General features: G+C 39.2%; 1 protein-coding gene across 1 annotated transcript; it reads right to left on the minus strand.

The window, feature by feature from the left end:
* Positions 1-3699: 3699 nt before the first annotated feature.
* Positions 3700-14967, minus strand: SLC13A2 (solute carrier family 13 member 2). The gene is made up of 12 exons (XM_010218445.2): positions 14866-14967; positions 11615-11743; positions 11150-11286; positions 10657-10883; positions 9780-9963; positions 9457-9579; positions 8320-8541; positions 7939-8051; positions 7237-7358; positions 5271-5432; positions 4168-4305; positions 3700-3828 (listed from the first exon to the last, which is right to left on the minus strand). Exons 1-12 carry the CDS (start codon positions 14965-14967, stop codon positions 3700-3702), a joined length of 1788 nt encoding a protein of 595 aa, XP_010216747.2.
* Positions 14968-16100: the final 1133 nt, after the last annotated feature.

Below are 16100 nucleotides of genomic sequence, written 5' to 3' on the forward strand. Positions count from 1 at the left end.
TATTATTCTGGACAATAGATGATTAGTGAACTCAAACCTACTTTGTTTCCAGGCTTGGCACCTTGATCATTATTAACTCAAATCATAAAATTCAGTGAATCACGTTATAAATTGTTTTATTGGTTCCATGCTGGAAAAGATTTGAGGCTTGTGAAATTCCTTGATGATTTGAAGTTATATATTTCCTAAGTCCTTGTATTTCTGTTTTCTATTTTTCGATTGATTATATATTTTACTGCATAAATTTTAAGTTCATTTTCTGACTTTGCAAACACTAAAAGCAGCACGATACCTTCTGAGAGCAGAGAGTTTTGTCCTTGGGACACAGATGGTTGGAGTTTTGCACAAAGATGCCACCTTCTCCCAAGACACGTGGATATCTGCAGGAGGAGCCCTTGTTTCTAGGGTCAAAATGAAACTGCTCTTGCAGCTTCTGGAGAAAGTTGTAGAGCTGCATACATGCTTATGACTATGTGATAAAACCTTCCTTTGGTTTCCTTTGTCTTTACTGTCCACGGGGTCATGGACAGCAGTTTTCACTTTTTTTTTTCCTTCTATGTTGTTTTTATAATATTTTTATTTTTACTTTGTTTAAAAAAAAACTCTTAACAACTTCTGAGTTTATTTAAATGAGTGGAAGGAAATCTCTGATTTCTTCAAGCCAGCTTCAGTATTAAAAAAAAGAATTTGACTTTCTCCTATCTTGTCTTTAAAAATCATCATCTCTTCTTTTAGGTCTGCTTGCGATTTCAGTGCTTGATGGAGTGGCTCTTGCATCACTTGCATGATGCTCAAATTTCTGTAGAGATGTTTATGAAGAAGTACCTTTATCAGCTGTAAGCTATTTTTATTCTTGTGTTTGCTTAATGTTCACCTGATTTTCTGCCATGGTTGTGTGTATTGGAGAGGTGTATGTATCAGGGTGAGTCCTTCGTCATCTCTAATGTGTACATGTGTGCGCCTGTAGTGCTCTGTGTGTGTTTCTGGGCAGGACATGACAGCAGCATAACTGCAGGGAAAATGGAGGAGGTGACTGCAAGACACCCACTTACTCACTGGCATCTGCTGTGGGAAACCTGCATTTTGTGGTTTTGCAGCGCGCTCACTTCTTAGGCAAGGCAGGCAAGAAGGCAGACATCCCCTTCTCGTTAACAAATTTATCACTTACGACTCCTAATGTAAAACAAACCTAGTGTCAGCTCCAAAATGAAGAGCTGCATTGGGAATCACACCTAGCTACAGCAGGTGCTGAGCTGGCAGTTTCGCAGAAGATTGTGAAATTTGATCACACAATGGGAAATAGAGCCACTCCTTGAGGGCAATATCTGGAAACATAATGGGGAACCACCCTTCAAAGGTGATCTGTGTAATAATGGGGCTTAGAAACACTTTCTACCTGCTTTGCTTAGAAAATTATAAACATTTTTAATAGTGTCGCGGGGTTGTTTTTTTGCACAAGCACACTATATTTAGCTATACTTCAACTACTCCTGCCTTCAGACTCTCCCAAGGCAATAAACTGCCCTGTGTCTACTTTTCAATACCATCATTTCAGGTGGAATCTATTAATGAGTTTTCCGTTCTCTTTATGTCCTGGTATCATCGTTACCTTCTCTTCTCTCTCTGTAGATTATTGCCCTGCCTTTCACCTGTCTCCTCCTGGAAGCTCGGGATTTGAATACCCTTCAAGTAGCTTTTGCTGGAGCCATTTTATGGTAAGTCTCTAACCTTTATATACTCATCTATGCTAATGAACATGGAACACCCAGCATTACTGCATTGGCCCCGTGACACTCCGTGCTACTTGATGTCTTTCTTCTTGAGATTGCCATAAAGATTGCACCTGTGCTCCTGCGTGTACTTATGCACACCACAGCTTCTGAATAATGTAGAGTAATAGAAAAGACTTCAAAGAATCATAACACAGTTTTGAAGGGCAGGAAGGAGAGGATGACGGGAAATGTTATAAGAATTCAGCATTTCCTGCTTAGCTAAGCAGTAATTTAGGAGGACATATAAACTAAGCGCAAGTATTTCAAAGAAAACAAAAAGCAAACAAAAGCTGTGCTCACTGCCTCGGTGCCAGAAACAAAGAGCAGGGAAGGGAGAGGTTTGCAGCAGATCTTCTGCTTGGGTTTGTCAGATGAGCAAGGTAATGAAAATATTTAGACAGACTTGGGTATTATTTGATAGAGGTAAATACAAAGGGAAAGGTGAGTGGGTTAGCAGCAATCTAAGTATGTCCTTACATGAATGAGATCAATTGTTGAGGAATTCTGACTTTTTTTTTTTTTTAGATCAAAGCACTTTGTGCTATGTTACCATTAATTAGGAGGGGAGAAAAAAAAGGAGAAGGATTTTGAAGAGGTTGCATGCTATTTAGAGTGAATTTGACTCATAACATCATTTGCATTAAAGCAGTGGTGGTGAAGTATGATTTTAGTAATGTACTAGACTGTGAAAAAACTTAGGTAGGCAGCAACAAAACAAGTGATTTAACCTGAAGTGCAATGACACGCACTAACTGTTCTGTTAGAGCCAGCCTTGTCTATTGAAATTAGGTGCTTGATTTTCCAAGTGCTTTGGAAATTCAGATGCTGATGGACAACGAAAAAATCCACCATCTTTGTTAGTTTGGTCATTAGGAATCTCTATGCTATTGAAACTCAGATCCTATAGAATAAGAATTAAAAACTTTAACTGTCTGATGGATTTTTGAAAAGATAATGTTGGTATTGAGAATCCAAGTAATTGAGAGTACAAGGAAATTATACTCTCATTAATAAAGCAATTATTATTTTAATGTTACCAGAAATAATATCTTCGCTAGCTTCCTGATTACTGCAAGTTGTTTAAAGAAGGCATGGACAAGCAGTTGAAACATGGAAGGCAGAAGTGCAAGTAGTGATATTTTTGTAGAAGAAAAATCCCCTTAACACAAGAGTTATATAAAAATCTTTAATTCAATTATACATACTTCAGGACACAAGGATTCCCCTATTTTCAAGACAGTATTACTATTTCTATTGCAACCTTCCAGGCTGTAATCTTACATAAATAACAATAGGACATACATTCTAGAAAGAATATCTCTTACATTCAAAACAGTGTGAACTGTAAATAAATATGTTACAAAGTAATAGAATGATCTGACACTTTGATTTGTCTGTAATTGTGCAATACATGCCCTAGTATGAATGCCCATAGAGTATATAACAATCTTATATACATTTTGAACATATACACAAAAGCCTGTGTATTCACAGGGAGGTAAATATTAGTATAAGTTTTGATGATACAGTCATGAACGCAGTCTCAGAGTATCTTTTCTCCCTTTTACTTATGCACATCTTTCTCTCTCACTGTAGATTTTGGGCTCCAGAAACAGAGCTTGAAAGACGGTTAGTGTACGTACCACTTGGGGAAAATTTGCCACTACTACATGAAAAACAAAATCTAAAGATATCTGTAACAGCTGAAAAGCAAAAGGCTACCTCAACTATCTGCTGGGGTAACAAAATTGCTCGCTAAAACAGAACCATTAGGCCATTTTATTGCTGTTATCAGTGAGTGATTTTGCTTATAGGTGGCATGTCCTTTCCCGCAGAATGGGCCATCTCAACCAGCTCTTGTGCAGATGATATCTTGCTCACATTGCAGTTCTGTCAAAGTTGTTGGTTTCTTTGTCATTTCATGTTACTAGCACGAAGTTGTTCCATTTGCCCAAGATGGAAAGGTTTGCAGTTGGAACAAGGATGTAGCCCAGGTGTTGATGCTTAGAGTTATTACCAGAACTCCTAGGATGTTCAGTACAAATCCAGCTTTAGCCTAAATTATGAATAGAAAGGGTTATTAGTTGAACAGATTATTTTTTTCCTTCCCTGCTCATTGGAGCTGTTTGTATGGATAGTTTTCTGTCTTGCCTCTTTGGCCTTTATTCACAACTCCTGCAGAAAATCTGCTATACTGAGTCCTCAGTAGCATATTCAATAAGGCTCTGAGTACATGCCAAAGTCAGAGTGACCTTCTACTAGTTCATACATGTATGTTCTTTTCATTCGACTTCAGTAGAGTAGTCACTTTTCTAACACTCTTTCAAGAAGAAGCAATATGGGAAGATGAAAAACTACCAATGAGGACTCTGAAAAGAAACTTGCTTTTGCTCACCATATCTATAACCTTGAGTTGTCCGTATGAGAAGACAATAGCATTAGGAGGAGTAGCCACCGGGAGCATGAATGCCAGTGATGCAGAAAGTGTGCAGGGCAGCATGACATAGAGTGGATTGAGGCAGATTGCTTGAGCCTGTGCAGGAAGGAGAGCAAAGATGGTGTTAGCTGATACAAAAAAAAAAATATACAGAAATCTCCTGAGGGAAGACTGCATTTGTCCATGTCAGAAACCCCATTCTTTCACCAACGCTGTAGCCACTCGTATTTTGGTTCTGCGTTAAAAACTTCTGTTCAAACTCTTTATTCAGCAAAACTAAGAATCGGTTTTGTGGTTGGTGCTTTGTGTTCCTGACTGTATAACCTGACCACTGCTGCAGTACAGATTAATCTTCATGGCTGTATTTAACTCCAAAACCAGGAAAGCAAATGTAAAATGACTTCAAATTAGTTAAGAACAAAATTAAATTATCAGTGGGAATAGGGTAGCCCAAAATCTGAAGATGAGTGGTAAGTTTACTAGGCAGCTGGAGTCAGTGGCCTATGCAAAAGGTTTTGGTATAGCTTATTCAGATATCTGGGACCAGGATTTTAAACTGCAGAAATATTTCCACCCCAGCAACAGCCATCTTCTGTGGAAATGCAAAAGTCTGAATTAGGTCATAGAGACTGACTAATGGTATCTCCTTTACAGAGACTTCTGGAAGGTTGGTGGTTGGAGTGAAATACAGTAATGGAATGTTGCAGGGAAGCAAATGCTGCTGCTGCCTCTGTCCAGAATAAATAGGGGAAAAAACAAGTACTGCTGGCAGTGACCTCATGGGGTTGTTTAGGCCAGAAGGCAAAATCTAATAGTCCAGTGAATTTAATCCCTTTACTTTTCACCTGCAATGATTTTAGAAAGGTTGAACTAAACATATAGTGTATGCAAATATATATGCATATACATATATATGTATATTTTAAATCTTGTCTCATAATCAAACATATGAACCAATGCTTGGCATTGTCAACTAGTTAGTTTGTATAACTGAACAGATAAATATTTGGAGCAGACTTGAAAGCTGTTCTTATGAAATATTTTGAAACATTGGAACTTACCATTGAAGCCAGAATAGGGAGGAAGAGGGTAGTGGTGGCTACGTTGCTAGTGCACTCCGTGAAAGTAGCAACGAGGAGGCATAAGACGAAAGCAATGGCTGGAGGAGGGATGTTCTCCAGAGGAGTCAGCTTGTCGCCTATCCATGCAGACAGACCAGATTCCTGTTAGGGAAGTAAAGGAAGAGGTCTGTCAAGATAGCAGGCTGCAGAACAAATTCCCACATCACTGTCCAGTTGAATTCCCCACCCTCTGTTCTTCTAAAAATTCTTATACAAACCACTTTTGACAGAAAAATATAAAGGCTTGTGTAGGACACAATAATTCAGTCGATATACTTTCCTATTCAGTGTACTTTCCTAAAAATCTCCACTAAGATCTTGGGACTCACTTTCTTAAATACCTACATACACCCTAGGATATGTCCTAGCTATTGATGTGTTTCATCACAGCTGAGTCCGAGATCTTCACAGATCATCTGAAACGATTCTTTCATCTTTTTCAGACACTGGAAAACACCAGCATGTTCCCTATTATTCCTTGAATCAGTCAATCAGTCCATAATTTGGGCATCCTTTTTATTCAAGTCTTTCTCTCAAGTGGATGTATCCTTACTGTGCCTATGTTGCTTCTTTGTGTACTGTGGCTTAGCTTTCTTATGTTTTTTGCAGACATTATTCTTCTCTGTCGCCTTTATGTAATGTCTCAGCTACCATAACTTGTCTTTTCTAACCCTGAAAAGTTCTGTCTTGCAGGAGGGTTGAAACCTGTCTTGAAAGGACTCATCTAAGTCTATGCCCTACTGCAGGATTCTCTCTATCTAAATTATTCCTGACAGATGTTTTTCCAATTTGTAGTTAAAAATCTCAAAAAGATTTCAAAAGCTCCCCAAATGATTTATTCAAGTGCTTAACTATCTTTATAATTGAAATACTTTCCTAATGAATAACCTAAATCTCATTTACTGCAGATTAAGCCCTTTAGCGCTTGTCCTAGACAAAATAAGAATAAAAAAAGGAATACTGTCTTCCCTTTTCACACAGCTTTTTATGCATTGATGACTTTTTAGAATAAATTAATGTAATTTTTAGCATTTCATTTTTTCCGACAGTTTTTCCAGACCCATGATAATTTTTCCTCTAAAGTTTATTCGTATAATCCACATATCATTGAAGAATGAGTTCCAGAACTTAATATATTAAAGTACCTGAGGACTTGCCAGTCCTGAATGAAAGGATTTAATTTTACATGTCTTATGTATGATGCACCTACTTACAGGTTCCAGATGCTTGTTTTTTTCAGATCTGTTTTCCATTTTTAGCTGTATCCTTGTTTTCTGTTTTATAGTAACACTTACAGGTCTTTGAATTCTAAGCTAGTATTCCCAGGTGATTGAAACCTTTTCCAGTGTGATTATTGTCTTGTAAATTTAATAAGTGTATTATCTGTTCCATTACTGAAAAAAAGAAATTTATCACTGGATTCCTCGCAAGTGTCTGCAAAAGCACATCAGTATGACAGCCTGACATTCTTGTCCACTCTCTAAGGTTTTCTAGCTAGCAGTGCGTCTCTTGTGTAGTTTACATTATATTTCCTTATGTAGTTAGTGATTGAAATGGTTTGGAAGCCCTTCCTGGGCACGCTAACACCTCGTGCAATTAAGTTCTGCCAAATGGAATGGGTAACGTATTGGGGTATTTTCTGCATTATTCCCTTTTCTAGAAACATAGTTAATTATGCTGCCTTGACTGGTAGTGCATGTTGGTTGTGCAGGCAGCAATGATTTGTTCTTCTAACCACAGCATTCCTCCTGAGGGGGCTGAAGTCTGTCTGGTGCCCGTGCCTGCAGAAACGCTCATTTGTTGCGACCAGCGTGCCCTCTCCTGTTCCAGAAGAGCACGCACAACATGAGCTGGAAATTGTGCAGTCATCAGCTAAGCAGTACTCAGGTAAGCACAGGAATGTTACCTCACTGCCTTTGGCTAAGGCAAAGCCACCGCCCAGCAGGAAAACAATATTCCATGGCATTTTCTGATGAACTGTTTTCCAGTCCAGGAGAGGTGCGGGTACTGGGATCTTTGGCTTGCTGTCTAAAATCCAAAAAGATTTTGTAAATCCTCTTACATTCTTCACAGAAAAGATAGCTTGTGAGTGGGAAGTGGTTTTAGTCTGAACATAGTCAAAACTTTCTGTCAGCAAGATCAACTAGATTACAAAATTATCTCCTAAAGGAAATGATGGGAGCTTCAGCAACAAAGATTTTAAAAGTTGACTTGCAAAAATACTAATGAATAATCTGTTGTTGCTCCAAGAGGCGTAACAAGGTGAACTAAATGTATGAGTGTATTAGAAGTAAGGAAACATATCCTTAAAGCTGTGGGTGTTTCTGTTAAGTCACATATTCTCTCCTCTAGAATCCAGCTTCAGAACTTTTAATGTACTAATCTCTGAGGCACTGCTTAGATTAGGCGCTTAGATGAGGCACTTAGTGCAGTCACAAGAAACAGTTCTGTTATGTGATATATACCTTGCCTAACCTAAAGCATGTAGCCAAAACTATGCAGGAAGTGCAATTTGAAATCTTGTTTAATGTTTGAAATTGTAAAATGTAAAGAAATTTCCTGTGTTCCTGTTCTGACACTTGAGTTTTGAGGCTTTCAGTAAACTTACTTGTTTGCTGTCTGTCTCCACCACTGGTATAGGAGAAGGATTTAGGAATCTCAGAAGGGATGATGAACAACAAAAGTGAAATGAAGACGACAACTGTAGCGTCAGTGACAAAGCTGTAATAGATCAGGCAGAAAATTAGTTTAATAGTGTTTTAGATGCCTAGGGAACTGAAAGAACAGGGTAGCATGATGATAAGTGAAAGTTTTGCATACGAATTTGGTATGATGGTAGAGAAAGGCTTGTTCACAGACTAAGTAGTGGTAATTCCATCTGGGAATACAGGTGAAATATGATTTGGGAAGTGAGAAGTGAGACTACACTTTATATTTCTAGGATTTCCTGGTTTACTTTTGCTCAGAGTTAGAGGCAAAGTGGCAATACCTTGTACCATTTTTGGTGAAGAGAAGAGTTGCCCAGCCTGGCATGAAACCAGGATCTCGAGTAAACCACAGCAGTACCAGTATTATGAAGAGGACCAAAATTATGATCTCTGCAAATGTCATTGAGCCCAACTTCTTGTGCTCATCCTTGATAATGCTGTAAGCCTGTTTGTCCTTCGCCTTTGCAGAGGCATTCGTAACACAACCAAAGTTCTTCGGAAAACTAGAAAGAAAATGGACAAGAGATACCAGAAATTTGCTACATATCTTCAAAATCTAAATTCTGTAACTCAGCCATATCGACATATGTGTATCTATATGCATGCATATATCTAAATTATCGTAGCATCAACATCCATAGTAACTGTGTTTTGCTACATGCTGTTGAGATGAATGACAAGAAGCTTCCTGACGCCAAAAGCTCATGATATAAAAAGCTGCACTCTAGACATTGATGGGAAATGATGACAAGCTAGTGTGACTGACAAGGCAATGTCATCACCAGTGAGTAAACTTTTGTCAAGCCTTTTTAATTACAAAACAAAGTTTGTTTTTAAGGAAGAGCTTAAAGAATAAGAAAATACTTTTGCGAATGTTTTTTTTTTCCTGTTAGAAGTGAAGAGGTTGGCAATAACATAAAACTGATAGTCCAAGTATTAAACAGGTAGGTAGTGCATGCTGGTCATATGGACTGACTAGACTTGAGAACTGGCACAATATTAATCGTGCAGGCCTGTAGCAACTGTCATCATAGCGGTATTTACTGGCTATATGTAGAAATCAATTAATGGAATATTGTCATTCCTGGTTTGAAGCACAACATGTTTGGGGGCAGGGGATATGACAGAAATGCTGCAGAATAGGTTATATTTGGTTAAAGTTTCTATTTCCACTGAGTGCTAAAGAGGTAGCCTGGAATACATCTATCTGGGATTTGATCAGGTTCCCAGGAGAAAAACATTGCAGCATTTTAACAGGTACTTAGCATGCAGTTCTGGGATTGTCATAGGTGAGTGCCTTTTTTCTTTTTTTTTTTTTTTTTCTTTTTTTTAAACTTAGTCTGATTTACTACATTAAAATATGTATTGAGTACTTAGCAGAAGGATCAGCTGTATTACAGTTTGGAAAGGGTACTTACTTAAAGCCCAAGAACAGTATTTGCAGCCAAATCCAGGATAAAATAAGTAACAAGATCATGGTGGGAAAAGCAAAGAAGAACCACGAGGCAAAGGTGATCACATTGTTGTTGTTAGGAAAGAGCCTGTAAAATGCAGATGGTTGTCAGAATCCAAAACTTGCAGTGTCTTCTGTATATATGACTACTGATTCAGAAAAGAGGAGGTCCTGCGCAGCACCCTAAGTTACCAAAAGGTTATTTTCCTCCTCTCTGATGGCCACAAGTCAGCTGTGGCACACAGAGGCAGCTAGTGAATATGTAATCCCAAATTCAACCAGACTTACTCATCAACCTGTCCTTTCAGTACCAGATTTGGTGTTGTCCCAGTCAGAGTTGCAATCCCACCAATACTGGATGAGTAACAAATGGAGAGGGACATTCCCTTGCTAAATTTCTTGTGATTCTCCTCCAGAAGTTTTTCATTTCTCTGTTTCATCTCTTCCTCAACTGTCATAACGTGACTGTCACCTAGGTCCAAAAATACAGGGAGAAAAAAGAGCTATGGAAGTTAGATTGGCTGGGAGAAGATCCTGTGCAGTGCATCAAGACCAGGACACAGTGGTTCTAAATTTACTTAATTTAGGGCTGACATTGTTAATTCTCCTGATACAATCAAATACAATACAGTTTTTTTCAGAAGAAATGTGCGATAATCTACAAATATCCTGCTCACATTCTTCAGTGAATTAGGGGAATATCTGAACTGCACAAGGGAAGGAAGAGAATTCAGGAAAGTGCAACATAGTCGTAGGAGTTGGACTCAAGGTAACTCATTGTGTACCAGCATCTGACTAAGGACACTGGGCTTTACAGGCAGAAACACCTGAGCCGCCTCAAAGATGGGAAAGGCAACCAGTAAAGAGAACCTTTTGCATGGTTGTATATTTTTGGGTTAGAATTGTCATTAAAATCTTTATCCAACCTTACAGCGTAAAACAGGCCAGGAAATTTCCCTCAGGAATTCCTGATTATCTGATAATTTACACAGTAAATTTATTACAGTTTTATCTGATTGATGGAAGAGCATCATAAATGCTCTGTTACATGGAATGCTTAGGTGTCTTCCTCTTTTGTGGTTATAGTTGTTTCTAAATTCTAGTGAAGAAGGCACTAAGACAACCTCCATTATCCCAATAAGAAAATAAAAAGAACATAATTCACCTTTTTTCTCTGACACGTGGGAGCCATTCGATTTAATTGGTTCTTCCTGCAGTTCAAAGGCTTTATTGATGTTTTCAGACCCTTGCTCAGGTGAACTAGACTCTACTTCTGACTCATACAACTGATCCAACACGGCTTGCGCTATTGGCACCATCATGGCAGTGGTGGCAGTGTTGCTGATCCACATCGAAAGGAAGGCAGTCACAATCATGAAACCCATGAGAAGTCTGAAATAGGGAGGGTTGAAAAGCCAGTTCAGAACTCAGAGGTGAGATGACTTTTCCTATTACAAAGCTTTGGTTACAAATGTTAGGCTTGGAAAATCCTTAACAAGTGTGATCTAGGCCCTAATTTTACCCCAGTCTGAATAACTCAAGCAATGGAAATTTCTTAATGTGCAAAGCACAGTCACATTCAAGCAATACTTTTATCTTTTCCAATTTCAGCCAATTGTGCTTTTACATTCTCATGACTAGGAATGGCTGTTACTCACAGGGCCGGTTTGACTCCAATGATCAGCAAGACGCGCAAAGCAATGCGCTTGTGTAGATTCCAGTGCTCAACAGCAATGGCCACCAGCAGGCCCCCAAAGAAAAGCATATTGGTGTCCTTCAAATATTCCCTGCAGACCTGTAATACAGAACAAGGGGAAGAAAACAATGCTAAGAAGCAGCCGGAGTTTAAAGAGAAAGCATTTTCTGAAGGAGGATCTTGTTGGAAAGGCACAAGTGACTATGAACAATGAATTTGTTTTGATTTCAGATTAGCAGCTCCACCCAGAGTTCATTCTAGACACATGCAAGTTTTCTGTACATGCAGAGTACAGATGATTCCCTGGGTAACAATAGTGCAATTTTCTACTGTTTGCACCACACTCTGGAAGTCACCCTGGACATAATTTCAAAATAAGAGAAGGTGATCAATAAATACATAGGCAAACAAGGAATGGATGTCTTACTGTTGTTGAATCCATGATATTCATTAGTGGGAACAGCACAACAGGAAAAAAAGCTGTGACTGCCAATGGCAAGGCTTCTGTGCACCAAAACAGTGCCATCAATATGATAACATAAGCACATCGGGCTTCCTGATAGAAAGAGGGTAGAGGCAATAAGAATAGACTCACTTGAGCTTTGAGAGGGAAACAGCCCATGACGAAACCCCCCAGCATCTGATGAAGGATTTTGGTAAAAGGCTGTTTGCTACCCCTTTTCTCTCCCTTCTGTCTTGAAATGCAGATCACGATCAAATGAGAAAATATTCAACAATCTTGTCAGAACCGTGAGGAAAAGTGGAGCTGCACTGCTTTCAAGTGGTTTGTTTTGTGATAGAGCCTTCAATGAGGAAAGGCAAGAAACTCAGGAACAATGGATGACTTTGAACCCTTCATGATAAGAGATTGGCAGTTCTTGCATAGACTTATTGATTCTGCTGATAGAGGTATTTCCTTTTTAATTTATTTCTGTATATGATGATCAAGTTATGGAAAAAGTCATTGACACAGTCAAGATTTCTCCATTTTTTTTCTTTGCAAGCTTCAGGACATTGCCCAGAAGAACCCCAGCTGTTTTCAACAGCCTAGATTCCTTTTATTGTAAATACTTTTGTCTCATTTTCATCAGATTTTTAGACTTGCTGACAAACTGTCTGGTCACAGGTCAGTTTTAGCTTCCATTCACTTTGAGTTGCTTCTTTTAAGCAAAGCGTGATCACATATTTCATGTACCTTGTTCTTTTAATCAAATATTGATTTACTTCTGCTTTGGAGAGCAGCTCCAAACTTTGTATACAAACATTTAACTTTATACCAGAACTAGAAGGATAATTTCACATGTTTGGGCTGATAAAGAGAGTAATAAAAAGTAATATTGCAGAATGCAGTGTCATTTTCGTTCTGAGACTACACAATAATGGGAGCCAACACTGGACACAGCATGGACATATACTGGACAGTACAAATTAAAGTGTACTGGTTCTTCTTGAGAAAACAATGAAAGAGAGTTGGAAAATATAATGGCTGCATTACAGAAGATGAAATGAAGATGCCAAAATAACAGTCATCAGGATCTTCTGATGCTTTAGAACTCGGGACTTCTGAGTATGGTACAGAGGTTGCAGAGCTGGTAAAGGCAAAGGATGAGCAGGTGAGCTGAGTAGCTGGAGGAGAGAAAAAGATAAAAGGAGGCAAATTACCAGAGCAGCATCACTGGAGATATAAAGCTAAAAGGGATTTCTGAAGAGAGAAAGAGCTGCCTTTTTAGCCTGTTTTTTAATGGAAACGATAGAAACCTTAATTAAACATCCCATTGAGCACTGAAACTTATTTCCCCTCTTGGTGATCCTTTTCTTCCCATTCTGTGTTAGCAGGAGAAGCCAACGGGTTCTTCCTGAGAGAGCCTGGCAGGGCTTTGGGACATATATTGTAGACCCAGGGGTCATTCTCTTCCAGGCTGCTGCGAGCAGGCTTACCACAAACGCTGGAATAAGACTTTCCAGCAAGTCAGTAGTCCCGTAAGTCGCTTGCTCATTCCTCTGCCTTTAGATGAAATCTCTAGTGTTGGCTGCCCTTGTTTATTCTAGTCTCAAGTGTTATGAGGTTATAGGATAGGTTAATTGCTCAACAGAAGGGACGTGCAAAATTTCTACCTTTGTCTGCTTATAGCCTTTCATGCTGAAGTACAAGCTTTCACTGCCTAGCAATATCACTGAGTACAATTCTAACAGCAGAAACCCTCTTACAGGCTCCGAGGGGAAAAAAATAATACATGTCCAGGACTCTGTAAATCTTTCTGCTGTAACTGACTGCATAGAAAGCCCAGAGAGTCGTTTTCAAGTAGGAACTGAAACAGGATTGCCAAATTATTCCACAGGAAACTCCAAAGACCTGTTGTGCTAACAATGACTCGAGCAAGTAGGCTTGAACTTAGAGGCCTCAGGGGGGGAAAAAAATCATCTCGCTCAGTTTCTGGCTGCTTTAGAGCCCTTCTCATTCAGTAAGTTAAATTCTTTTGCCTATGATAAGTTAACTAGCAAAAAATTACTTTTTTGTTTTTCTTTTCAGTAAGCTTTTAAGTGATAGTTTAAGCTGTTTTGTTTGCATAGTGAAGGAATAGGAGGATATGCCTCATCAGTTACCACATTTCACCTCAAGCCAGTGCTGCTCTGTCTGTCTGGCAGCCCTCTGCTCTCTAAAGACTCTGCTCAAAAGACTCTGGAACTACCCAGATAAAGAGCTGTGGGAAGGAAGGGAATTGAGGACGGCTGCACAAAAAGAAAAGGAACAAGAGTTAGTGGAGTCAGGAAAGACCTTTGAAGAATGAGGCAAGAAACTCCGAGTTAGGAGTTGGGGAGATCAGGAGGCAGACAGAGGAGAAAGATAGGATTTGATAGGCAAAGAGCAGTGACAAGAGCAGCACACTGGGATGAACTATTTAGTGATATTGGAACTGGAATAAGGACCTGAAGAGCAGAGACTGGAGCTATCTGTATGGAGAGATTGGGCATGGGACAAAATGAGCCCAGGGGGAAGAAGCAGCAGAACGTGGCACTCTGCCCGCTCTCAGTCTAGTATTTGAATGATCGATGTCTTAGTAGTAGCTACTTCAAGATTTTATAGTTTACTTTCTCTCTGAAGGAGTTATGAGCAAGACATCCTCAAAAACTTGACATTTTACATTTGAAATCATTCTTTTAAAATATTACATAAATATGGTAAAGATTGAAATGCAGCCTCTTCCTTACTTTCCAGGATAACTTGTTCATTCAGCCTAGAAAAATCTCTCTCCTATCTGGCAACAGCAATGACAAAATGTTAGAAGAGGGTGAGGGTCGGATATTTTTAGAAAATCAGAAGAGGGGTTAAAATTTTGCCTAACGCTGTAACTTATAAGCACAGGTATGAGCTTCAGCACACTGAGTATTTTGCTAAATGAGTTAGCTGTAAAGCAAAAGATACAAAACATAGATATCATTGTCTGTGCATCTAAAATACTCACAGATATATCTGCTTATCCCTCCAGGTCCTATTGCTTTTATACCTTTGCGGTATCAGTAGTCAAAGAGGGTCTACCTAGAGAAAAGGCTGTTCAAGCAGCAAATGATGGAACTGCCTCTGAGAAGGAACCAACGTGTTCTCTTCAGTTCTGCCACAGAAAAGGAGCAATCCTAAGGAGAGATTTGGCTCTCAAATCCAATTTTAAAAGTTCTTACCTGGGTAGGAACAGCCAGAGGCAGAGGAAGAAGCAAGAGAGGTATCAGGACAGTAACCAGGTAGTTCCTGTAGGCTAGAAGCACTTGCCACACGCCAGCCATGGTGCTGGAGCTAGCCCAGTGCTGAAAGGCTCTGAAGTCTGTTCTGAGTCTATATAAATACCCCGAAATATTAAACATTGACCTCTGGAAGTTGGGTGTTGTTTTTGGAACTGTAATCAGAGAAAGAAGGAAGAGAACAAAGAAGGGAGGGGACAGCAAGAGTGGCAGTCCAGGAACTTTCTTAAGACAGTCTTCTGATGCCTGGTAAATCCAGGAGAGAATTAACTCCTTGTTGTCCTTCCAGCTTTATTAGACACAGATAGGCAACTGTAATGATCCTGCAATGTTCTGAATCAAAACCTGCGTTCAAGGTTTTATTGCTAGGAACCTTATCTAACAAATAATAAAGCTCTGGCATTCAATAGTGCTTTCTTTAAATATAGCTATTTTTCCCATAGAAACAGAAACTATTCCCTCTACCATCAGTTCAAGTTTGTTTTAAGAGTGCGTAGAAATTTTAAAAACACATCACATCATGTATATAGCACTTGGATATGAAGATGAGGGGCATTTCCCCCTCATTTCCCCCTACTATTTCTTGTAGTATCCACTGAGAAATTCTTTTGGCAGCAAAATCTACTAGGGCCAAAGACCACCCTTATAACACGGCTGTTTTCTTCCCTGTTTTGAAAGTTATAGGGGAAATGTGGGAGGAAGTTATTTTTGACTAGCCCTGTTAACATGATAGCTGTTTATATTATAAGAAAGATGCTGGATCAAAGAGAGAAACCAATAACTCTACCTTGTATTCAGTTATTATCTGGCTTGACTGGGAAAGACTAGGCTGTAATGCAGCAGTCTGCAATCTTGTATTTTGATTTGTTTCCACCTTTATGGTCTTTCAGGTTTTTAAGCATAGCCTGGGTGGGTTTCAGGGCCTTAAAATAAGAATAAAAGGTGCAGTTGTTGGGAAATTACCAGTAATTGCTGTCCCTGTTCCAGCAGCCGTCCACGAAGCAAGCAGCAAATTACCTGAACCTGCAAATGTGCAGGAGAGGATTTGAAGTTCTGCTTTGCTGAGCTGCAGGACAGCCTTTCACCTGTGGTCTACAAACAAGTGAACCTTGAGCAGGCATCAGTAAGTAACTTGCTACAACTATGACACTGTTTCTGAGAACTTGCTGGTAGCAACC

The sequence above is a fragment of the Tinamus guttatus genome, unplaced genomic scaffold, assembly GCF_059628265.1.
Source record: "Tinamus guttatus ecotype Peru unplaced genomic scaffold, ASM5962826v1 Tinamus_guttatus_pri_ptg000356l, whole genome shotgun sequence".
In the NCBI taxonomy this organism is placed as follows: Eukaryota; Metazoa; Chordata; class Aves; order Tinamiformes; family Tinamidae; genus Tinamus; species Tinamus guttatus.